Genomic DNA, 25070 nt, shown 5'->3' with positions numbered 1-25070 from the left:
GGCATTGAACGCCATATGAACTCTGTTTAATTCCTCATGCATCCTTTTTTTTCATTTTTAAAAATTTAGCCACAAATTAAAAAATGCATAAAATGATACTTTTTTTTTAAGGCCACTGCAAACTTTACACAGTCAAGGCCTCCCAGATGTAATGTTTTATTCATTGCCGTGTTTCCTTATATGATAATTATAGCCGTGGACTTAAAGAGCTCGCCTTCGAGTCGCAGCCGACATTTCCCTGGGGAAGCGTACATTTCTGAGGGGTTCTTTTTCACCCTCTCTTTTAAACCGCTCAGATGAGTTCTTTAAGACGCTCGTCAGGGTCGGAGATGAGTTTTGCATTCTCACCAAAAAGATCAGGACGAAAAAATATATCGTATATCGATGACCTTTTAGATCTAAAATCATCACTTTTAAGGAGACCCAAAACCGGCATTAAACAGTTTCTTTTAAAATGGGCGACTGGCCATCCAAAGTGGTCGTTTTTTTGCCCTTGCGAGCGAAGCTCTCACTGCTAATTCACGCCACCGGGCTTCATTGTTATGCTTGGAATGTGACGGGGGTCTCTCCTTCCTGTTAATTAGTTGAACAGATACCATGAATCCCTCCCGCCCTTCCAAAAAAAAAAAAGCCGCCATGAGCATGACACAAGGCCATTAGGTGCTGTCTTTCGCCAGTATAGCTCGAATAAAACGAGTAGTTAACGACATTCCGACATCATGGGGACGTTGGCAAGTGTGTAAATGAGGGCATAGAGACATATGCTTCAGGACAGTTCAGCCCTTTTTTACCGATGTTCAGAAATCATGATTGTTGCCTGATTTCGAGCCAGAATCTCCACTTTGTTGAATATTTCACGAGATCTTTATAAGTGCTGCATCAGAGTGGTGATAAATGGGGCTTGCGTTGATGATGTAAATACGGGCGGGCGTTTCAATGCGCCGCTCATTAAGAGACGTTACGCTGCGGCTGCACAGTAAAAGGACGCGTTGCCCGGCCAGGCCCCTTTTGGACCGTTGCAATAAATAACACTTAAGTCTTTGACAAGCCCCATCCAATTTTCATTGTATTTTATACAACATAGCAAGTACATGCGGTCATCACGCAAACATTTATGCACTTATGAGCGCCTCCTGTCACCAATGCTGTTTTTTAAAAGATTCACAGGGAAATAAGAGAGAGCATGATGAATTGTTACGCTTATGGTTTGACGTGGCATAAGTAAGACAAACACGCATGGAATTTTTAGCATGAGGCAACAGGCCACCTGAAATAAATCATGTTGGAGGAATGACTAGTGGCCTGGAGTTTGATAACGGGCCACTAGATGGCGTTGCTTTTCAAGTGGTTTACGACGTGGCAGACAGAGAGAGAGATGCTATTTATGTTCCAATGTTAATGTTAAAATTAGTGAAAATAAAACATAATTTGTGTAATATTTTACAAATGACCTGCTCTGTTACTACATGTTTATCCAATTTATGCTGTAAAATAGTTAAAGTGCTTTAAAAAGTGTGACTTGGAACACATTAAACAATTTTACATTGACTATGATGGAAAGTGCAGTTTTGGTTTTCGAACAGGTTTCTGGAACGGATTATGGTCGAAAACCGAGGTATCGCTGTGTGTCTTGTGTTTGATCCTATTAAAAAAATATTGGATTTCTAGTTGTCACTCGTGTTTTAATAATAATAACAATAATAATACATTTCAGTTCTAAGCGCCTTTCAAAACTCTCAATGTGACTTTAAGACAATGTCTGTCCAAAGCCACAAAATGGCGGTCCATGTATCTCATTAAAATCACTCATCTCTCTTTTGAAAGAAGCTGACAGGAATTGACAGCAAAGAAACATCAAAAAGAAGAAAAGAAAAATGACTAAAGAGAAACAAAACATCCTCCATTTTGATTCTGTGGCTCAGCACTGGTTATATGTCTGTTTTCCTTTCTTTGTAAATACTTGGGATGGGGGGGGGGGGGGCGTACATCAACGATCAATCTTCAAAAGCTGTCATCAGCACCGACCCCGCCATAGTCACGATATCAAATGCTTCTTCCTCTCCGCGTCTTGTCCTGTGATACCAAATGCTCTTTTTTTTCTCCGTCTGTATCTTGTCCTGTCCCGTGAAGCAAATCAAACGCTCCCTCATCACAGCATGTGTGTCTGTCCTCTGTGATATTGTCATGTCCTGTGATGGACACCAAATCCTCCTTCATCCCAGTTTTTTATTTTATCTTGCAGAAAACAAAGACTCAGACTCATTCCTCTTCTGTTCATTTGTCTTGTCTAAACACTAAGAATCAGAAAACCTTTATTCGTCCCACAATGGGGAAATTTGCAGTCCACGAGCAATTTGAAAGGGGATGGGGTGGGGAGGGGGTGAAAGGATAGAAAAACAAGATATTCTAAGCATAGTAAAATAAGAATGTCAACTGTATATAGAAAATGTGCAAAACTGTTTCATAAAAAAACTGTACATAGTGCAAGTATCAAAAAAGGCATATTGATATATGTAGCTGTACTGCATCAACCCATATTTACAGTGCAAGAGTCCCGTTTTTCCCCCATTTTTTTCTTTTCACGTGTGATTAAGACATTAGACACTCAGTGTGTGCTCGCGTCCTATGATGGAAATCAAACACCCCTTACTTGCATTTACATTTGCATCCGTGCTAAAATTCAAACTGTCGTTTCTTTTTCTTTTTGTTCTTTAGTGTCCTTTGCTTGGGGTAGAAATCTAACGCTCCTTATTCATAGTTCATACGCATCTGGCCCATGATAAAAAAAAATCAGACTGTCCTATCTTATCATGTCTTGTCCAGTGATAAAAGCCCCTTTTCTCAATTCTGATGTACTCACAATTTCACAAAGACCTCATCTTAAATTAAAAAAATAATAATCACAACTTCTGATCATAAATCACACTTTCCTTCCTGTCTGTTTGTGGCTTCCTGTTTTCTCGTTTTTTTGTGATACAAAACAAACGCTCCTATAGCCTCATCCGTTTCTACACGTTTCTTCAAGAAACGTACTGATATGACACCTGATCCGAAGCAATCAAAGCAGAAGTAGTTTAGCACCATTGTTTTTTTTTTTTGCTCCCATCTTCCAACGATTGACTCCTTCTCAGCGGTTATCCTTCCAAGTCATTATAGCGATGAAAGTAACGTTTTGTAAGACTCGGTTCATGTGCGTAACCTTTAGCTGCCAAATATCAATCATAATCGATCCCTTAGTCATACAATGCAGAACAAGAGGAGGCAAGAAGTGACGTGGAAATGTTGATAAAAATACAATGAGTCGATTAAATGTATATTGTTCGAATATTAAATCAATTCGGGCATGGAATTTTATAAAACTTTATATACGGTGTTATGCCGTGGAAGATTTTTGAGAAAACAGCGTCCTCTAGAGTGTAAAAGTGTTTAAAAAAGCAACAGTGACGTAATTTGTATTTTTTTTTTTTTTTTTTCTACTTTACATAGTAAACCAGCAATACATGTACATAATTGTCCATTTCATGAAAAAAATAGAAAAGTGCATACACAATAAAAAATAAAATGCCACAGAAAATTTGGGTGATGTTTAAAATGACATTCCCCTTGCTGCATATGAAAGTATAAACTTAAAAAACGCTTTTTTTTTTACGTGCGGAAGAAAATAACAGCACTCTTGGTGAGGAAAAGAGGGGCATTTATTGCAAGTTGTTGCATTATCTTTAATAAACTGGCATGATAAAATAAAATTAAAAAAACAATAGTAAAAAGTGGATTGTACAAATCTATTAAGAGTACAACTTAGACATGATGTGCTTTCATTCCGCATTCAAATGTCCTAAATTGTTGGTTTATTATTTTTAAAACAACAGCAACAAAAGGAAACTTAAAAAAATGCATTTCATTTCATAAAAACAGACATTCAATGAGTTTTACAGCTCATAATTTCATTGTATCTCAAAACATTCAGTACACATGATACTTTATCAAGGCTTTCTATATATAATATATGCACTGCAATGAAAAAAGAAGCATTCTGTTGTGTGTATGTATATATATATAATTTACCAGCAGGTCTTTTGTCATTTAGTGTATGACATAATGATCACGCCTCCATTATATCTAGTTGAATGTTATACTATCGTACAAAACTAGAAATGTATTACTATGGTTATTGCATTTTGCTGCATAAACTACTCATGAGCTATTGATTGCCTTACATTAAATAGACAATGTTTATTTTTGTAGGGTGTGGTAAACATTTCCAGAAACAAAAATCATAGCCGTAGTGTTGCGCACTGCTGGTGTGTATATGTGTATGTCTTCCCCCCTCCGCCCCCCACAGTGATGAACTGGTTCGCACAGCACCTCCGCCTCACAGTGCAGAAAGTTCAATTCTGGCTTTGACCTTCCTGTGTAGAGCTTGCACGTTCTCCCCGTGCCTGTGTGTTTTTTTTTTTTTTTCCGATTCCTCCGACATTTAAAAAATCTGCACGGCAGGCTAATGAAATATTCTAAATTGTCCCTAGGTGTGATTGTGAGCACGGATGGTATGCGTAGCCTGCGATCGGCTGGTAACCAGTTCAGGGTGTCCCCCGCTTCAGAAGACAGCTTGGGTAAGTTCCAGCATGCCTCGTGAGAATAAGCCGATTAGTAATGGATGGCGAGATAAGATATATTTTTACATCGGAGCACCCAGAGCTCAAAATAAACAAAGGGGCGATAATGAGCATGACGTGTGCAAAATGAAGCCGTGTGATTTTCGGCGGTAAGAGTTTTGCATAGTTCATGACGAGCATGCTCGAGCGTTCACGGTGCAAGCATGCCTTCTGTACATCCCTATAAGTTGCAACTAGTATTACTCCAATGCTACTTGAAAACGACCGGAAGACAAATTCATTGCCGTTTTTAAAGAGCAACGCGTGTGGTTAAAAAGGGGGAAAAAGTCACGTAAATAGTGGATGTCAAAGTGCGATATAATATGGAGACGTTAACTCATTCACTGCCAGACCATGTGCAAAAATGTGTCCACTCCAGTACCATGGTTTTTGTCATTGTCACTTGAATTCCAGGACCCACAGAATATAGGATATGTTAGGACTACATAAACATTCAATAGAGCGTTAGAAACCGTAGAGTCTCTTCTTTCATCAGAAAGAGTTATTTCCTAAATGATATGGGTCTGGAGTTATGTGAGCTTGAAATGAGGGCGGCTGTCTAAAATACAATGCAATACATACATATTGGTTTCTATCGCGCTTTAACAACAGCTGAAGCTGGAACAAAATGCTAACATGGGGAAAAAAAGGAAATGCTGCCCCCTTGAAGGAAAAAAAACATTGTCAGAGGCCATAGCCAGCGCTTTATCGGCACCCAAACAAGAAAAAAACAAAACCCGATCAAATTCAACAATGGCGCTCTACGTCATATTTTCAATTCCCGAAGAAATTTCGGAATGGCAGTGAATGAGTTAATATGGAAGCACATTACTGCCAGTTGCTGGTTAAAAAAAATATCTTTTTATTTTCAAAGTACAGTAAAGTCTCGTTATATCGATATTCTCGGGAGTCGGAAAAAATATTGATATAACCGGACTATCGATATATCCGATCCTGCGGCATGTAAAGTTTCTCCTTGCGTTCATAGAAATAGTATCGTAATAAGCAGTACTATCGATATAGCCGATATCGATATAACGAGACTTTACTGTACTTAAAAGTAAATGAATCAGAATGAGAACATTTTTGTGTGCGTGTTTTTTTTAAACACCATGGATGCTTAAACCAGCAAATATGTGATGTTATGAGAATGCGATAGATGTACAGTAAAGTCTCGTTATATCGATAGTACTGCTTATTATGATACTATTTCTATGAACGCAAGGAGGAAATTTACATGCCGCAGGATCGGATATATCGATAGTCCGGTTATATCCCGACTCCCGAGAATATCGATATAACGAGACTTTACTGTATTTTCAGGTAGATGAAAGTACCGTATTTTCCCGTGTATAAGGCAGACCCAAAAGCCTTGATTTTCTTCAAAAGATGACCCTGCGCCTTATACGCAGGTGCGCCTTATATGTGAAGTAATATTGAGCCATAGCAGGTCTCGCAAATTACTGTTAGCACCCACTGACTCCATTTCAATACACCATTCAATAGGGGTGCGCCTTATACTCCCGTGCGCCTTATACACCGGAAAATACGGTACACAAAAAGAGAGGTAGGTTAAAGAGAGATGCTTCCGCTTGGGCTCATCCGTGTTTTAAATTGAGCAGTCGGATTGAAGCGATGTCGCCGTTATCGGCGCCCCATGGAGAGGGGCGTCGGGTCACACGACAAGAAAATACCCTTTTTCTACGAGTCACAAGTCTCAGGCGTGAAATGACACGATGCGAAAAAGACGTTACGTCGCCAAACGTTTCTAGTGATATCGCTGACGTGACTTACTGGAGGGAAAGGAAACTAGTGAACGACAGAAAAATATGACATTCCTACTACATGATGCATATAGTGTGACGTCGACTTGTATCAGTTTGCGTTTATTCGTGTTGAAAAGGCGCTTATGATTTATTTTCCTTTTGGAAAGATGTAAAAACAACACGTCATACTATATAGAGTGATACCTTGGCTTACGAACTTAATTGGTTCCCAGACAGAGTGTGTAAGGCGAAAAGTGTGTAACCCAAAAATTAATTTCCCATAGGAAACCATTAAAATGAGAATAATCCGTTCCCAGGTCCCCATAAAACACAATGTTCTATTTTCTAAGACTTACAACTACACAAAATATACCTTATTTTATGTATAATAAATGTGCTATGGTATTACAATGAAAGAAATAAACTGTACTGTATAATAAAGTGGTTTTATTTACCTTTGTGATGGTCGTTGATGGCTTGATGGAATGGAGTGGCCGGTTTCATCAGCATTAAACACTTGATGAGGAATGTAACCTTCTTCTTTCACCATCTTGAGGAATGATCCCTTGTAGGTGCTTTCTTTGTGATAATTTTATCTAGTTCCTCATCAATTGTGTTCTGTTTAGCTGGGTTGATCGCTTTTTGCATCAAGTGCACACAGATGGCTTGTGCGGGTTGTATGTGGATCTTGATTGATGGTATATTTTAACCTTGCAGTCTACACTCTGCCTTTGAACTATCAAAGTTGAAACTCTCTCACTGTCGTCTGCCTGTCTCTTTAATGTTTAAACCACCCACCTTCACTTCTGCGTTCTTGACCAATCATGTGGGCGACTGGGGGCGGGGAATAGAGGACAAAAACAGTCGGCTGCCATTTTGTTGTACGAAGAACGGGCTCGTTCGCAAACAACACATCAATCATGGAGGCAGCTCCGTGTATGAAAAAAGTTTGTATGCCAAGGTAAAATTTTCAAAAATGTAACGTTCGTAAACCGAAAAGTTCGTAAGCCAAGGGGTTCATACACCGAGGTATCACAGTACTGTACTTTCTATGTCAACGCATTTATAACTACGGAATATATATGATTATTTACTACTTTATTTTGGAAGGGTGTCATTCATAACTCCTTAAAAAAAGCTACGAAAAACATTTCTTTCACAACAAAATGTCAACAAAAATAGCTGTTAAATATTAGAAAATTTGCAGACCAATCGGACTAGTTTACAGTGGGTTGTAATGTTAATTACTGACCTTTTTAAAAAAAAATATTTTCCCTCAGGGCTTTGCATGACATTTATGTTGAGAAACCCAATTTAGGGGTCATTCATGAAATGTGGGTTTACACTGCATGCTTCCAGTGACACAACTTTAATATTTATTTATCTATTGTTATTATTATTTTAGTTCTCCTGTGGAACCATTAGGACATGTGACATCAACCAAAATCTGTGAATGTGGCAGAAGACCACAGATGGGATACACCCTGGCTTGAGATCATCGAAATGAGGTAAACACACCCAAGCAATGCAAATAAACATGTAAAAAAATTACAATTAAAAAAGAATGCTGTAAATCTAAACTACAGCCACCCCACCCCCCAAAAAAAAACTACATAAATCGACAAATAAAAATGGTCCATATAAGCTTCAATACTCAACTAGAAGCTATGAAATGTTTCATATTTTGATTATTTACATACGCATGTTGTATTATGTGCAATTTCAGTGTCTCGTGTTCTATCGTTATAAAGAAAAACATCTTGAATATGTGTCAGTTGAAATGCTTGTAAAAAACAAACAAAAAATGCAAACCCTGCTAAAAAAAGGATTTTTGGTACTTTGTTTGGTCTGAAAACTTCGTGTTGATGGCGAAATTAGAAGGAAAAAAACATAAATAACGCAATGATGAATCGTTGTGTGTTGCACCAAGACTACTATTTGATACTAGTTGACACATTCCTAACAGACAAATCAGCCCATTTCCAACGGAGCTTGGGCGCCATCTTGTGCATTTTCTGGGCGCTACATTGGAGTCCAGACGCCTCAAAATGAGACGGAAGGACTTCTTTAATTGATTGCAAACATTTACGCTTTCCTCTTCAGAACTATTTGAATCATATTCATAACTGGAATCATATTCATAACAAGAAAGTATCTTCCCCGAATCTGAAGCCATTGTTTTGATTCTCAAGCAAGGCAAGACGTCCTGGCGTGATGTCACAAACAAGGGGGCGGGACCTTCTGAAACTGAAACTTTCTGACGTCATTTTGAAGTAGTTTTGGGACACTTTGTCATTTTTATTGGTGTTTTGCATTTGAATAAAAATATCAGCCTGCGTGTTTTGGGTATTTTAGATGCTATAAAACGTTTTTCTGATGTCAGTTAGGAAGCAAAAAAATGGTGTCGGTTGTCCTTTAATTATACTTTCTTGGTGCCAAGATGCTACAGGATGGGGGTACAACGCAATACATTTATTGGGAATTGGGCACATGGACCTGCAGTGTAAATCCAGCCATGGGTAGGATTAAAATTCTTGAACTGGGCTGAATTTTTAGGGTGTGAGTGTGTCAAGTTTGAATATTTATCGCTATAAGTAGAAGGTAGGCACAAAGAATGTACAGTAGCTGCATTTCGAGAGATGATGTACGTACGTTCGCTGCGTTATCGAGGCTACTGCGTGCCCAACGACAGCTTCCGGGAAGAAGATGTCTTCTTTTCGGGTGGTTTCTTCCCATTCGCGGGAGACTTGAGACTCACGTCCGCTGCGGAAGACTTGGACTTGCCTACTTGCAACAGGGATCGACCAAGAGAGCCCGAAGGCTTGACGGGTTCGGATTTTGGAGCGCCTGCTGGCGGCGGAGGAGCGGCGGCGTCCGGCGTTTTGACTTGTTGGTTACTAGCCTCCTTGATTTGTCCGTTTTGCTTGCACGTCCTCTCCGAGGTCTTTTTGAAGAGCAGGTTGCTTTTCCCCAAATCGGCCGACCGGCGGCTTTCCCGTTGTCTTAAGGCGTTCTTGAAGAAGGATAAGCCTTTGTCTTCGGATTTGCTGCCACGCTGAGGGTCTCTGGTGGACACGCTGGGCGAGCGCAAGCTAGTGACGGAGGAGCTACTACTGGAGCTGCGCACGGATCTCCGTTCTAGCCGCTTGCTCTCCGCCATGTTGGGAAGGGCAGAGCGCGCCGCGATGGTCGCTCGTTGGGCGCTAACAACGGAATCCCGACTGAAGCTTCGCTCCACGTGACGCTTGTGAGTGTTTTCTGGGATTTTGTCATGGACGCCGAGGTTTTTCTTGGTGGTAGGAGAAGGCGATGCTGACGATTGAGGCGTCGAGCGAACGCACAGCCGACGTTGCGGCGTGGAGCCCGCTGGCGGGATGGAATCCTTGGTTTTCGAAGGGGTCCCGCCAGGAGTGGATATGCTTTTCTTATCTTTCGTGGCTGTGGCCTTTTTCCCTTTCATGGGCGTGCTGGCGGGCGTGCTTGCGGGCGTTTCCGACGGCGAAGGTTTGTGGGTTGAGCAAAGGCGCTTCTTGGAGCTTTTTCCTGTCTCCGCTTTGGTGGTTTTAGCGATGCCGGCGCTTTCCGTTTTGGACACGTTGCTCTTCCGCTTCTGTTCTTTCGAAGGGACGTTTTGAATGTTTTGGTCGACGGCCGTGATCTGGTTGTTGTTTTCCGTCATCTTCTCCACGGGCGTGCGAGCGTGGCAGTACATCATGTCCAAAAATCTTTTGTTGTTTTCCTGCTCGCCGTAGTTACCCTCCATCACCGATAGCGGCGTCTTAGCGCCGTAGTAGCGCTCGTGTCGGCTATATCCGCCAAAGCAGGAGGTAGACACTGAGTCGTCGCAAGACTCGCCGATTTTCTCAAGGGGGGGCGAGCAACGAGAGTCCAAAGAGAAGCGCGAGGGAGAGTTGGAGCGCATTTGGAGCTTGGCCGAAAGCGACCACGAGGGTTTGACGCCGCCGCTGTCGCTGAAGGCTAATGGGCTTGCTACGGATGACCTGGAAGTGGTGCTTTGACGTTGAATGCTCCTCACAAAGGGTCGAACGGAGAAACCGCCTTTAAAACAAACAAAGATTTCATGAAAGACGTCAAACAAAACAAACTGATGACTAAATAATTGTTTTTTAAGAAAACACATTACGGGTCTCTGGTTAGATCTTCTTTCGAGTGCCTGCCCACCCATCAAGAGTAAAATTAAAAAAAAACGAGAAAGTTGTAAGGCTTGAACATTGGAGTCGTTAAATAAATCTACAAATAAAACATCTCCAAAATATAATTAAAAAAAATTGGAAGTGTTTAAAACACAAGGTGTCAAAGTCGAGGCCCGGGGGCCAAATCCGGCCCACCACATCATTTTATTTGGCCCGCGAAAGCAAATCTAGTGTCAATATGCTTTCTGAAGTCCAAACAAAAATTTAAAATTGTCCAATGTAAACCACAAAAACATTATTTTTGACTTCAAATTTGAAAACTAGTTTTTCACTAATTTGGACTTCAGTTAACTCTTTCGCTGCCATTCCTGAATTTATTGGGAAATGAAAAATATGACATGGAGCGCCATTTGCAAATTTTTGCGGGTTTTGTTTTTTCTTGCGGAGGGTGCCGATGAATCAGAATAATAATACATTTCATTGATAAGCGCCTTTCAAACCTCTCAAGAACACTTTACAGTCATGAGATATTTTTAAAGTGCTGGTCAGACCTCTGGCAATGTTTTTCCCTTCCATGAGGGGGGGAGCATTTGTATTTAGTCCATATTAGCACTCTGTTACAGCTTCAGCTGTTGTTAAAGTGCTATATAAATCAATATGGACGTATTGTATTGTATTTTGTACAGCCGCCCCCAATTCAAGCTCAGATAACTCCAGACCCATATAACTTCGGAATTAACTATTCTTTTCTGATGAAAAAGAGGGTTTCTTACGCTGAATTGAATGTTGACGTAGTCCTAAAACTCAATATTCTGTGGGTCCTGGAATATGAGCGAAAATGACAAAAACCCTGGCACTGGAGTGGACACATTTTTACATGTGAATGAGTTAAAATAGTTTTTTTTTTTCTTCAAACTTTGATAGGTACTTTAAATAAACGAACAAATCATGGATACATACACGACAACCCCTCAATTAACTGTGTCTGCATGTTCTGGCTCATTAAATACTACCCAAGCAGGAAGCGCGTTGCTATACACCCGCGATAATAAATTACATAAGGTTGTGTATACTGGCGACAAACTCTTGGAAAGCATATAAGCTGAGGCAGCGGTGTGTTGTGCGAGCCCCTCATTATGTGAGCCACAAACAGCAGGCGCGGGCTAACATCTGTTTCAGTTTGACATGGCCTGTCCGTCATCTCACAGGGTGTTGCCTTGTTTGTTTTTGGTCTTTAGACAATTATTCAATTTTCAGATTTTTTTCATTTATTTTACATTTAATAGGTGAGCAAGCACTCCACATAATTGACTATTTGACACAGTCTAACGCTGGGCTCTTTTGTGTCAATAGAGATTAAACAAAGCGAGGTTTGGCCTCACCGTCGTCTTCGCTACGCTCTCCAGTGAATTCCACCGACTCCGCCAGCGAAGCAAGTGAGGTACGTCGAGACGAGGCGCCTGACGCCAGACTAGCAGGTCTGCTCCCGGGTAGTCTGTTAATCCAGTGGTCGCATAGAGAAGAACTGGTAGAGCCTGTAAAATGGTTTATCAAGAGTTATACTTTCAAAATAAAACTATAGTGTGTCCAGGAAGTATTTTCCAGTGTATAAGGTGCACCCAAAAGCCTTGAAAAGATGACCCTGCACCTTATATGTGAAGTAATATTGAGCCGCAACAGGTGTGGCAACTACTGTCAGCAGCCACCGACTCCATTCCATCCCCCCGTGTAGAAGAAGTACTGTATTTTCCGGTATATAAGGCACACCAGACTATATAGCGCACCTTCAATTAATGAAAAAAAGATTTCCAAATAGAATATATAAATATATGTTTATCAAATATAAGGCACACCACAGTATAAGGCACTACAGTAGAGGCTGGGGTTATGCACTGATGGATTAAAAGTGATCGTTCGTTCCTGGTTCATGGCTCTTCAGGGTGTTAGAAGTGGGATGGTGAAATCGGCAGGAAGCCAGGTGTTGAAAAGAATAAGTTATTTTAAGACAGAAAGGGAGAGAGAGATTGACGCGCTGGGAGAGCATTTATGTAAGACGGACAGGATGTGATGTGATAGGATGTGACGTAATAGGATGTGACATCATTTCAGGCAGGCAGGATATGACATTCAGGAAGTCCAAAACAAAACGATGCAAAAAGATGTTTAAATATGTTTGTATACCGAATTACCCCAACATGCACCACTTCCACTACAGGGGGAAACGGAGTCGGTGGCTGCTGACAGGAGTTGCGAGGCCTGTTGTGGCTCAATATTACTTCACATATAAGGCGCAGGTTCATCTTTTAAAGACAATGAAGGCTTTTGGGTGCACCTTGTACACCGTAAAATACGGTATTGCGTAACCCAGCCTCTACTGTAGCGCCTCATAATGCGGTGTGCCTAATATTTGGAAAACCTTTCTAGATGTATATATTATATTTGGAAAACATTTAATTCATTCACTGGGGGTGCGCCTTATAGTCCGCTGCACCTTATATATGGAAAAATTGTGAAAATACGGCCTTTATTTGGGGTGCACCTTATACTCCGGTGCGCCTTATACACCGGAAAATACGTTATTTACTCCACATTATTTAACAGCCTAATTTTGAAACTTAATCAAATAATCTGCCAAAAACTGACCAGCAACAGAGCTGTTGGCCGACCAAGAGGGAATGGCGGTTCTGCGTTGGTAGAAGAGTATGTAAGCTGTCTGTTGACATACATCGTCGTCGGCTACTGGTGCCACCTCGCTGTCATCAAAGCAGTACCACTGACCGTCGACGGAGTTCTTGCAGCAGGCTGCGAGCGCACATGGGGAAATGTTGCTTTAAAAAATAAAGAAATAAAATACTGGCGCGCTCCCGTACGGTCAGCGTTACCCGTATAGTGGCCTCCGTGCATGCTCCCGTGATGGTTACAAACGGCGTAGAGGTCGTACAGGAAGTCATCCGGGTTTCTCCCCAGACCGTAGGGTCTTCTCCACGGTGACCAGTGCGAGGGTAGACTCCAGCTACTTTGGCTTCTTTTCACCACGTGAGGCGCCATGTCCATTCCCATAAGAGGGAATCTCACCATGTTTTGCATCTTGACCCTACGATCACCCTCCTATGTGCAAAATATGGAGTTGATAGAAGTAATATTTTGTCTATTATCTGAAAAAAGGGGGCCAGATTCTAAAAATGAATTTAACTAGATTGCCAAGGTATACAAAACTGATTGAAATAAACCAAAATACATTCATTGCAGCATGTTTCAGAATGGCTCAAAATGGCGCAGAAGCAACCACCACAAAATATGCGAAAGAAAAATAAGTGTATTGTTTATTTCAATTGAAGGCCTTGCAGATCACCTGTCTGAAGCGCTTGAGGTGCAGTATGAGCACATCCGGCAGGGTCCATAAGCTCAGTTTGATGCGGCCTTGTTGGAGCTGTTTGCAATGTGGGCAGCGCCAGGCGTCATCTGGGGCCAACTGAAATGCACGAAAACCCAGATTAAAAAAAGGGGGGTAGAAATGGCGCATGGTTTTTTTAAAGCGAGTGGAGCCACAATGTTTATCTTGGTCCTCATTTCTGGTGTCTAGTTTAGTTCTAACGTAGCATTTGGAATTAAAGAGACAGTAAAACCACAGAGAGTTACAGACTCTGTTATTTCTGTCAGAATGAGCACCGAGATACAACATGGGAGAAAAGATCCCATTTGACATATAGTGAGCAAAAATGGAGACACGGTGAGCAGACATTGGCGACATTTTTATTTTTTTCCCTATACGCGTACTTCTCAGTTTATGATCATCTGGATATGCAACATTTTCAAGTTACAGACGCTCCCCACCTTACTAACGAGATACTTACCGAGCAGTCGTTCGTAAGGTGAATTTGTTCGTAAGTTGCTTCAGTGCTATATTTTGTATGGAATGTATGTTTAAGTCAAACACTGAACAGGGAAGTAGAAAACAAAGATGCTCTGACAGTCGTAAAATAAATTCATACCTACTTTAGTACGACGACATATATCGTTCGGTCTTCAGTAAGCCATGACTGAAGCTGCTGGCACGTTATGACTGAATGACGTGCCAGCAGCCATTACTTTTTGTTATGCATTGCGTCCTCCTGGGGCATCATACTCTACGCAGCCAATCACAAGCGAGCTCGGCCGGAAAAAGGCGCGCAATACAAAATCTAACTTACAGCATCTGTGTCGGAATATTTTTCGACATACTGTACCCACAAAAATGTTTGTGTGTGCCATTGGTCGTAACTTGAATGTTCCTATGTTGGGGAGCGTCTGCACAAGCATACTCGCTGCATTTTATTGGACTGTATTTTTTTATTGTATTTTTTTGGTCTTCCTGTTTACTGAACTTAGGTTGGATCCGAATGAATTACATCACGCCTTCATCTCCATGTTTTGACTCTTCACCTGCTCCTCTTTGGTGTAAAGCTGGAAACACTGAGCCAGCGTGCAGGATTGTGGCTGGTGGTGCTGTTCTTTGTGCAGGTACACGCTCTCGGCGTCGGGGATGTATTCGTCCTCCGTGTGTCCGAACAAACTGCGATTTAAAAAAAAAAAAAAATAGTCCATTGGTGGTGTTCAGTTTTTAATTAATTTTGGACATGACAAAACTTGGCAGAGGCTAATGAATATATGCTTTATTGCTTGGCTGCTATCCACCATAGGTAGTAACAGACATATTCAACCTCTTGACCGCAATTCATAACGTGTGGATGACAAAAGACACTCCCAACTTACTAGTCTTTGGTCGCTTTGTCCCATTCCACCACAATTTTCACATGGGGCGGTCCACCATGTCCACAGGATTTGTATGCTCTGAAACCCCCACAAAGAAAAGGCCACCAACATATCGCAGATGGTTGAATTACACTAGTGAGTGCAAAGTTGTGCATTCAAAAAAGCAAACTGCAATTTTTTCGTAACGGAAGCGTTCATGGCAGATTAAAAAAAAAATACAGTATTTTCCGGTGTATACGGTGCACCCAAAAGCCTTGATTTTCTTCAAAAGATGACCCTGCGCCTTATACGCAGGTGCGCCTTATATGTGAAGTAATATTGAGGGTTTGGCCTTATAATGTGGTGTTCCTTATATGTGAAAAACATTTATCTATATTTGGAAATCTTTTTTTTTCATTCATTGAAGGTTCCCCTTATAGTCCAGTGGCGCCTCATACAGGTAACATCCGACTTACGACCACCATTTTAAATTTTTTTATTCCACGTCTGCCATTGCAACGCCAGCCAGCATCTCCCTCGCGCACAGCAATCGACTGTGTGATGGTTCCAGAGGGGGGAGTTTGAGTCATTTAGTGTCTGAGTCTCTATTCAACATTTTGAATGAATTTCGACTTACGACCATTTTGACTTACGACCGTTTGGTCACAACGGAACTCGGTCGTAAGTCGAATGTTACCTGTATATGGAAAAAGTTAGAAAACACACAATTCATTTGGGGGTGCGCCTTATACTCCGGTGTGCCTTATACACTGGAAAATACGATACTTCTTCTACAGGGGGGAGGAAATGGAGTCGGTGGCTGCTGACAGTATTTGCCAAACCCGTTGTGTCTCAATATTACTTTACATATAAGGCGGACCTGCGTATAAGGCACAGGGTCATCTTTTGGCGAAAATGAAGGCTTTTGGGTGCACCATATAAACTGGCAAAATACTTCCTGGACACACTGTAGTTTTATTTTGAAAGAATAACTCTTGATAAAACGCTGCCTCTACTGTAGCGCCTTATAATGTGGTGTGCCTTATATTTGGGAAACTTTTATATATGCATGTATTATATTTGGAAACATTCATTGAAGGTGCGCCTTCTAGTCCGGTGCACCTTATATATGGAAAAGTTTGGAAAATACACCATTCGTTGGGGGTGCGCCTTATACTACACTGCGCCTTATACACTGGAAAATACGGTAAATGCTTTTTTTATCGATTCATTTTTGTGCTTGTGTTGTTCTGGCTTGCTTTAAATAGGCCAGGGAAAAAAAACATGTTACACTGGCATTTTAAAAGACACGCTACGGCATGTCGCCGAATCGTTGCTGCAAGACAAAAAAAAAAAAAAACGTTTTTTTTGCCGGTTGTGATTGATGGTAAGTGTTTTCCTTGATGTGAAACAGGAGAGGAGAAATATTACAACTCACCTATCCACCGTGGGATGACACAGCGGTCGCTCATCCTGGGGAAGGAGGTAGGTGATCCCAACAACACCAACAACACGGAGACTGAAAGGCCCCACCTGTGCGTGAAAAAGCCCCACAATGCATCATTACAAAAAAAAAGGAACCACTGAAAAAAAACATTTCATTAAATTTCCTACTTGAGTATAGACTCCAGGTCTCAAAAGATGGCGCATTTTTTCCAAAATCTCCTTCTGCAGCGTGTCCCAGTTGACCGTGCGCTCTATGTACAGTACAAAAGGCAAGCCGAACCTGAAACAACAATATCAGTGCGTCGTCTGTTAGTTGTTATGTGATAATTCTTCATTCCAAAGGTATCGTATTCTTGGATAAAGTGTTATTTTGATATCTTTACATCTACAAGTGCACTTCTAAAGCCAATGTAGCGTCACAACAAGGATGGTGGATTTACCTTTTTGCTTGGTTGCCGGTGCAGGCTCTGTTGCAAACGAGTAAGATCATTTTCTCCGGCGTCATGTTCTTAGTCGGGGATGCCACGGGAGTCAAAGCCCCTTGCATGAAAGATGGCGTGCGGTTGTTTTCCACTCCGTACTTCAAGTTGTTATGATTCAGGTTGGCCAGAAGACTTCCTGAACAAAGTCATTTTTTTCCTTATTTCATGTTGCCATGACATTTATTGCAATTCAAAAAAAAAATAATTGTTTCACTTGAAGGTGCATTAACAAATAAGTCAACAAACAGAGAAGAAAGAGCGCCGATGCATATGTGGATCTCTCGCGGCTTGGAATTGAAGCGGATTTACATGGGAAAGGAGATGTGAGACAATTTCTTTTTGTCTATGGATGCTACAGCTTCGTGTTTGCTTTCAACATCTAACTTGTAGCAGACGTGCACATTTCACAATGACGTCTCTGATCCACTGGTGAAAAGGACGCTTTGATCCTCCCCTCTTTCATCTAGAACTGCTTCATTCAACAGAGGGTGCAGAAAGTGATTAAAATTGAATGTCTGTGTCTTTTGTGCTTTGTTACATTATTTTTTTACTTCAAGATGGCTCCGCAAGAGTGGCTGCATTGACAGCAGCTCCTATATCTTGTTTTTCTACTTCTTCCTTTCCTTTCCTCTTACTTTTTCATCACTTTGCTGCTGTGAAATGTAAACTTCTCTACTGCGACACTAATAAAGTCTAATCCAATCCATTATTTCACCCAAGTGTTGTGCGAATTACCCCTTTTTGTGCGTAGGGTCTCCAATTTAAACGTCTCCGGTGTCTCAAAAGCAAAGATGGAGTCACTCTCTTGGATGATGTCCAGATCGTCGTCGTCATCGCAAAAGGAACGATGGAAGCCATCATAATACATCTCAGTCAGAATGAACTACAAGAAAAAAAAGCAAGTAAGTGTGTGTGTGTGTGTGTGTACAACCCGAAGAGGGGATTTGATTCGGTTGTCCAGAAGTAACACCTGGTCCATTGGCATTTTGGTCTCGCGCGACACAGCCTCCCGGAGGCGGTACACGGTGCTGTTAAGGGGCACGGCCACTCCAATCCGCAAACAGTGAGAGTATTTCCCCTGGTAGACCACTGTGATGTAGAGCGGCCTGGGAAACAAATATGTGAATTATTAACTCATTCACTGCCAGACGATGTGCAAAAATGTGTCCACTCCAGTGCCAGGGTTTTTGTCATTTTCACTCAAATTGCAGGTCCCACAAAATATTGAGTTTTAGGACTACATAAACATTCAATGCAGCCTAAGAAACCTTACACTCTCTTGTTTCATCAGAAAAAAAGAGTTGATTCCGAAATTATATGGCTCTGGAGTTATATGATCTTGAAATGGGGGTGGGGGCTGTACAAAAGGCAAATGTTAGTGATGGACTGTGGTGAGGTGAGGACCCCTCTCGTACAGACGCTCCCCTACTCACGAACATTCGAGTTACGAACAATGGTACATACGAACATTTTTGTAGTAACATGTAGTACTCTCCCCAGTTGTACATGTACACGTTTTTATGAAACATGTTTTATTAAATATTTATTTTTCAGTATAAACCAATACAGGTTACTTATACAAGCCTTGAACATACTTATATAAGCCTTAAACATACTTACATAAGCTTTAAACATACATTCCATACAAAATATAGCACTGAAGCAACTTACGAACAAATTCACCATACGAACGAATGTTCGGAACGTATCTTGTTTGTAAGTTGGGGAGCGTCTGTATGAAAATAGGACAACTTTTACACCTCCATTTGTTCACTTACCGCGTGTGTGGCAGCGGAATGGATAAGGAGATGCACAGAAAAGGGTCAAAGGTATTGCTCTGTTTTTGGCAATGGGGGCAGGTGAGGGAAGACCTGCAAAAAGAATAACTATTGGTCAACTCATATTGTCAACGCAGGACAAGGAATGGAGAATATTTTCTTTTACCTGTACTGAGCCTGAAAAAGCTCCTGAACAAATGAGCCAGCCGAGAGGGCCGGGGAGGGTCCCTCTGCGTTTTGGTCATCTTCGTTGATAGGTGGCTGAACAAGCGCAAATGTGTTGTGACGACGACAGAACCAAAGTTCATAAATAATACAGGATGTAACATTCAAGGACTGTGTCAAAATCTCACCCTGATGGTTGGCATGCCAACGGGGTTGACGGTATTGAGGTCCTCGTGCACTCGGTCTAATAGCCACAGCAGAAACTCTTGGGCGTCATGCTGAGCGTTCCCTTTAAACTGCGTGGCGTTTTTGGACACCGCATTCTGCAACGATATGCATTGTAGTCATGTTTGGATTCACACAGATTAGGTTATTATTTAAAAAAACGGGACCCAGGACTGGGGGAAAATACAATGTCTATTTGTAAAGCTCATTTCACGTTTCAAGCTTTTGTGATTGGATCTTTTTTTGCTCCTCCTATGCTTCGACCTTACCTTAAAGTCTCGGCTGTGCTGAGGGGTGTACTCAAAAGTCCATAAAGCCCGAACAAGTCCAGACAGTTGTTCTGTCACTTCCCCCTTGGCCATAGAAGCTTTATTCTGCAGATGGATGCCATTTGTCTTTGGTTTATCCCCCTGGTTCTCCTCGCCTTCCCTGTAGTGCTCCAGGACGAGATACTCGGCAAACAGCTCCGTGTTGCTGAGGCACTGCAGAATAGCATTCATGAAGCAGGTGTTGCCGTGGTTCTTCAAACCAGCCACGCCAGGAATCCTCTCGCCCGAAAGGAACACCCCGAGGTCCCCGTCCTCCAAGGGTGCGTCCTTAAGTCCGGAGTGAAAGGCTGAAAAGCCGCCGTCATCCTTGTCATCGTCAGTTTGTACTTCGGAACCAAAGTGGGACAAGGCTGTGAGCGTTCTCAAGACCCTGCTCATAAAACTACCCACGGATCGCCCAGAGCCTCGTCTGAAGATCTTCTTGCCGAAGCTGGTCTTCTTGTCCTTGGTGGCGGATTTGCACGACATGATTGTATCGTCACCCTGACCCCCTCCAGCTCGAGTCAAGAGGGACCTTCCGCGGCTGCTGTCCTCCGAAGCTACATCGCTGAAACAATTCCGATCGGAGTTTACTAACCCGTCGCCAGGTGAAACATTGTAACTACAGTCTCTCGACACAGTCAGTGAATAACATTCCTTTAGCTTTAACACTACACTGCTGAAATGAGAACAACCGGCGCGGTCGCTCGTCTCGTCCGGATTGGCGACTCTGCGCTCCGCCCGGAGTCGCCTCACTTTGCGGTCGAGTGCCGCATCACGATGAACCAACGCCGGCTTATGTTTCGGTCGCAGAACGCCAGTGTTAGCCGATGTGGCTAACGCTAACTACACAAACAGGGGCCGAAAAAAACGTCATCGGTCCTGTTCATCCGGCAGGTCCAGATCCAAAAAGGAGCAATAGTCCGCCGTGGCAAGCGCGTGGTGACATTCCACGTAGAAAGCATGTCAAATGCGCAATTATTTGAACATTGTTCGCATATTTGGGAGGAAAGTTCGTAAATGGGTGCCAAATACTCGAATACCTTCTGTTTCTTCTTCTCTCTGTTTGTTTTGGCAGTCAAGTGACAAGGCGTGAGAAGTGGATATACTGCCCCCTGTCGCTCGGGCGAAGAACTAACAGCGATGACAGAAAACGAGGAAGTGCTCGAGTTTGCAGTTTTCAAATGAACCTGCGGAGGACGCTATTAGCACGCACGTTTGTAAAGAAACAAATGGCCACTTGAGTGTAAAGTTGAATATGATACAGATAGAGATCGATAAAAACTAAAGGGTTTACAACAGAAACCAAAGTCGCAGAAAGAGGAGCGATATGTATTGACTGAATAAATACGTCTGTGTAAGCTCTCAGTCGTACAGGAGTGGTCCATCGATGAAAAGGTTTCTTCATCCATCATCTGTCCTTCTTTGAACTTCAAAGAAGTACAGATGACTGAATGAATGGAATCATTTATTTTTCTGCAACCAGACACAAATATCAATCGAGCTGAGTTTGCTGACATTGTGGCTCTCACAGGGTGGACATTTCTGACTAATATGATCCAGTCACATCACAGCATTATTTAATTAGCAAGTTGACTGTGTATTCATTCACAATTTATATTTAGATTGGATTGGGTTAGCCTTTATTAGTTTCGCAGTGGAGAAATTGCCATTTCACAGCAGCAAAGTGATGAAAGTAAGAGGAAAGGAAAGGAAGAAGTAGAAAAACAAAATACAGGACCTGCTGTAAAGGAAGCCACTCTCGCGGCGCCATCTTGAAGTAAAAAGAAGAAATATTTAATATATTTCCGCTCTTTGAATCAATGTTCTGGTTTTTCGTGGGGTTTCCTCAAGGTACTACAGTTTCTTCTCACATTACCAAAACAAATATTGCGTCTTCGGCTAATTGAAGACTCAAACATTTCCATAGGTGTGACTGTAAATGTGAATGGTTGCTTGTCTAAATGTGCCATGCAAAAGTTTGCTAGGTTCGGTTCCGACTTACTGAAATGGATGGATTGGATCGTTCCAAAACACAAAAAGGGTACTGGGTCATTTCATGGTGACATGATGGTTCAGCATTAATCAGGTTGCAATCATTCAACCCATGACTGATAAATAAAATAATTAGTGGCGAGCAATTAAAGAGCCTACACATGAGAACAGGTCGTAAAAATAACCTCTTCACTTGGTATTCAAGCAGGCTAAGGGAGCCAGCTGGGGAACTTCTCTCATGACGTGTCCATGGAAACAAGGCAATGGGTGCGGGTAGGTGGTGGCGGGGGTTCTCCTGTTTTTTTTTTTTTTTTTTTTTGCCTGGGATAATGTCAAAAACGTGGAAAATTTTAAATGGGACGTCAATTGTTTTGTTTTCCACCCAAATGAGTCCTCGGGTGGTTTTCCCTCTACGGGGCCACCTGTCAATCACAGCTCAGACTGGCCTTACCTCAGTGAGCAAGTGCCACACTGTAGAAGAGGTCTTTAAAAGCGACAAGCAACGAACGGTGACACACCCGAGGTTTTAGGTTTCATGAAATGGGGAAACTATGGGTGAATTTATTGGAAATTAACAGGCTATATAATTCACTTGAATGTGCAATGAACACTGTTGCTTTCTTGTTTTTCCTATTACAGTACTGTATAGTATAGTTCCTGGGCTCATTTGTTTAATTACCTACAGAGAGTACCAAGTATTTATTTGTCCATGTTTTTATGTTACTGTTGTGTTTATTATTTTACTTTATGTTGATTATTATGTGAAGCACTTTGTTCCAGCTTCAGCTGTTGTTATATCGCTATATAAATCCATATGTATTTTATGTCAAGCACTTTTTTGAAGTCAAAATTGAACACAGTGGTATCTACTAACCGACTTACTTAGTAGAGATTCTCTTCCCACTTTCAAGTCCCATCCCAAAACCCACCTATTTAAAATTGCATTTTCTGTATAGCTCTCTCTTGTTTCTCTTTATAATTGTATTTTATTTATTGTATTCTATTTGTGATTTTATTTTATTTATTATAGTACCTATGCTTGTCTGTGACTGTAAAGTGTCCTTGAGAGCTTTGAAGGGCACTTTAAATGTAATGTATTATTATTATTATTATTAGAGCAGACAGAGAAGAGGAAAGACCTTATCCATTAACCAGTCAGCTTGTTCTAATGTCATCCCCACTACTAAGGTTGCTTTGATGCAAGCACACCGTATAATTATATAACTCTGAGCTACGCACTTTTTGATTCTGCAATGAAAAAAAAGCATGTGAGAATATCATATTTTGTGCAAGAAGGGGAGGCACCTCCCTCCTTCTGGCATATAATGACACCAATGTATCTATTTAAAGCGTTTCTGCACAAGCTTGCATATTCTTACACACAAACATGGAGGTGATAAATATGCCTTATACTGTAACATATTGTAATGTGAGTGTGCGCCATCTGCTTTACTGGATTAGCATATGATGTACAGTTACATTGATGTAAACTAATTTAATAGTTTCACATCACCGACATCACGGGCAGTGACATTTCCTGGTGATTAGCTAAATGCTAATTGATCTTCCTTTGTGCCAACATTTAAACATTAAAGGATGGAGGTCAACTTGATATGAAATTCTGTCATCATTATTTCAAGCCAGATTCACAGAAGATACCTGTTAGGATCTTCAAGGTCTAACACAGTCCCAATGACATTTTTAGAGTCCTAATTAGACGGAATAAAAGTATTTTTAAGCCTCAAATTGGTGTCAGAATGGAAGTTTTGGCAAGTTAAAGGGCATCGAGAAGTTGAACTACCTGGAAGCCACTGTGACTGGTCTAAGACCTGCACTCTTCGATTCATCCCTCAGCAACAGTCGACTGATGGATTCAGGTGCGAGATAAGGGTGATGTGGTTTAGACATTGAATGGTTGTATTCCCCCCCAAAATATGTGCTCACACCTGATTCTAATGTAATTATAGTAAATCTAACAGAAAAACACGCAATTAATTCAATATTTAAGCCCACTAAAAACAATGGCGACGCTTTTGTGGTTTAAAAGAACACAAAAACTTAATTACAAATAAATTGTCAAAACACTTGTCTTCACGAAGTCACTACTGTAGTTTTTCTAAATATTTTTTTTCGGACGAATATAATCTTGATATTTCCTACGCTCTGTGAAGGAGGCGAATTCACCACCACGCTTCCTGTGACCATATTTGGTAGCTCATATGGGGGGAGAGACACATGAGCTTGCCAAAGCGTCTCGAAGGTCTAAAAATGAGCGTTTCTCTGTTGCCTGTCACAAGGAAAACATCCAAAGCCTCATTGGCAAGTTGATCACACACCCGAGCCGTGTGGTGGTTCCGCGGAGAGCAACTCTTTGAGTCGCGGCGACCAAACAATTGTTGAGAGCGGATAACTGCCCAAAGGATACACACAGGTAAGCCGAGCTGAACGACTCGTCCTTTAATTAACAACGAAAATGATTGTTTTTTTTGTATTTTGTGTTAAAATATATTTTTTTCCTTGTTGTTATGACTCATATCACTTGCGAGCTTTGTCGATTGACACCTGTTGAGCTGTTAAATTAACATATCTATCAAAATGGCTTACTAAAGTTCAGGTACGCTAACATATGAAGAATCCCCATGTTTGACAAGAGAAAGTTAAACCATGACTATTACTTTTTTTAATTTATCTTGCCACAATGGCAAAAAAAGTTATTTTAAGGTGGACACATTGAAGTGATGTAAAATCTGCAATGACATTAAAATGACGCCGTATTTATTTTTTGCATTGTTTTTTTTTTCACATAAGTACCAAAAGCTTTGCCATACATGTATGACATTCTTCCTGTTTTCAGGTTTGTGAAGTGTAAATTGTTTTTCCACTATATTTCATTTAATTAAGATACAGGTCTATGTTCTATACCATACATATTTATATATACATATGGCACTTTCACAACAGCTGTAGCGATAACAAAGTGCTTTCCAGAACATTTAACATAAAATCAGAAAAATAATACAGTGGAACTACAGCACCAAGTTGCCATGGGAGACATGTTATTATTTGATCAGGGGAGGTCAGCATAGCAGTTTTTCAGACACAAAAACTGCAACCCTGTCTTTTGAAATGTTCCAAATAATTTGAGAATACGGTTTGAAAGCAACACTGGTCGTCGACCAGAGAGCCTTAGAGTGAGAGGAAACAACGCTTTGCAACATATGTGCAAATGTCTGAAATCTCCACATCTAAAAATATCCTCCCTATGTGTAACTTTGTCTTCTTTTCTTCAGAAGCCGTCTGATTCCGTTTTAGAATTAACCCCACACAGCAATTAGTTGTGAATTAATAACCGTCAACCCTTTTTT

General features: G+C 41.3%; 2 protein-coding genes across 2 annotated transcripts in view; one reads left to right on the top strand and one right to left on the bottom strand.

Annotated features, from left to right (window-relative positions):
* Positions 1-3120: 3120 nt before the first annotated feature.
* On the bottom strand, positions 3121-20800 carry usp31 (ubiquitin specific peptidase 31). Its single transcript, XM_089018082.1, has 16 exons — positions 19672-20800; positions 19366-19500; positions 19179-19273; positions 19013-19105; positions 18205-18340; positions 17970-18117; positions 17193-17370; positions 16921-17032; positions 16745-16839; positions 15328-15405; positions 14998-15127; positions 13928-14047; positions 13458-13683; positions 13219-13377; positions 11958-12110; positions 3121-10480 (listed from the first exon to the last, which is right to left on the bottom strand). Exons 1-16 carry the CDS (start codon positions 20197-20199, stop codon positions 9093-9095), a joined length of 3774 nt encoding a protein of 1257 aa, XP_088874208.1. The 5' UTR covers positions 20200-20800; the 3' UTR covers positions 3121-9092.
* A 3148-nt stretch (positions 20801-23948) lies between these two features.
* The window catches only part of baiap3 (BAI1 associated protein 3), a 40980-nt gene continuing 39858 nt past the window's right edge, over positions 23949-25070 (top strand). The window contains exon 1 of the mRNA XM_089018083.1: positions 23949-24136. The gene's annotated coding sequence lies outside the window, so the exon portion shown is untranslated. The remainder of the gene's footprint in view (positions 24137-25070) is intronic.

Source organism: Hippocampus bargibanti, linkage group LG17 (genome assembly GCF_051943395.1).
Source record: "Hippocampus bargibanti isolate YZ-2025 linkage group LG17, ASM5194339v1, whole genome shotgun sequence".
Classification (NCBI taxonomy): Eukaryota; Metazoa; Chordata; class Actinopteri; order Syngnathiformes; family Syngnathidae; genus Hippocampus; species Hippocampus bargibanti.
Note: the sequence above shows the minus strand (reverse complement) of the source record. Positions and strands in the feature narration are given on the sequence as shown.

Coding starts and splice junctions, on each gene's coding strand:
- usp31 (XM_089018082.1), bottom strand. CDS start 20,199: ATGTCGTGCAAATCCGCCACCAAGGACAAGAAGACCAGCTTCGGCAAG. Junction 18,118..18,204: donor CCAAAATGCCAATGGACCAG/GTGTTACTTCTG, acceptor TTTTTCTTGTAG/TTCATTCTGACTGAGATGTA. Junction 15,128..15,327: donor GACAAAGCGACCAAAGACTA/GTAAGTTGGGAG, acceptor TTTAAATCGCAG/TTTGTTCGGACACACGGAGG.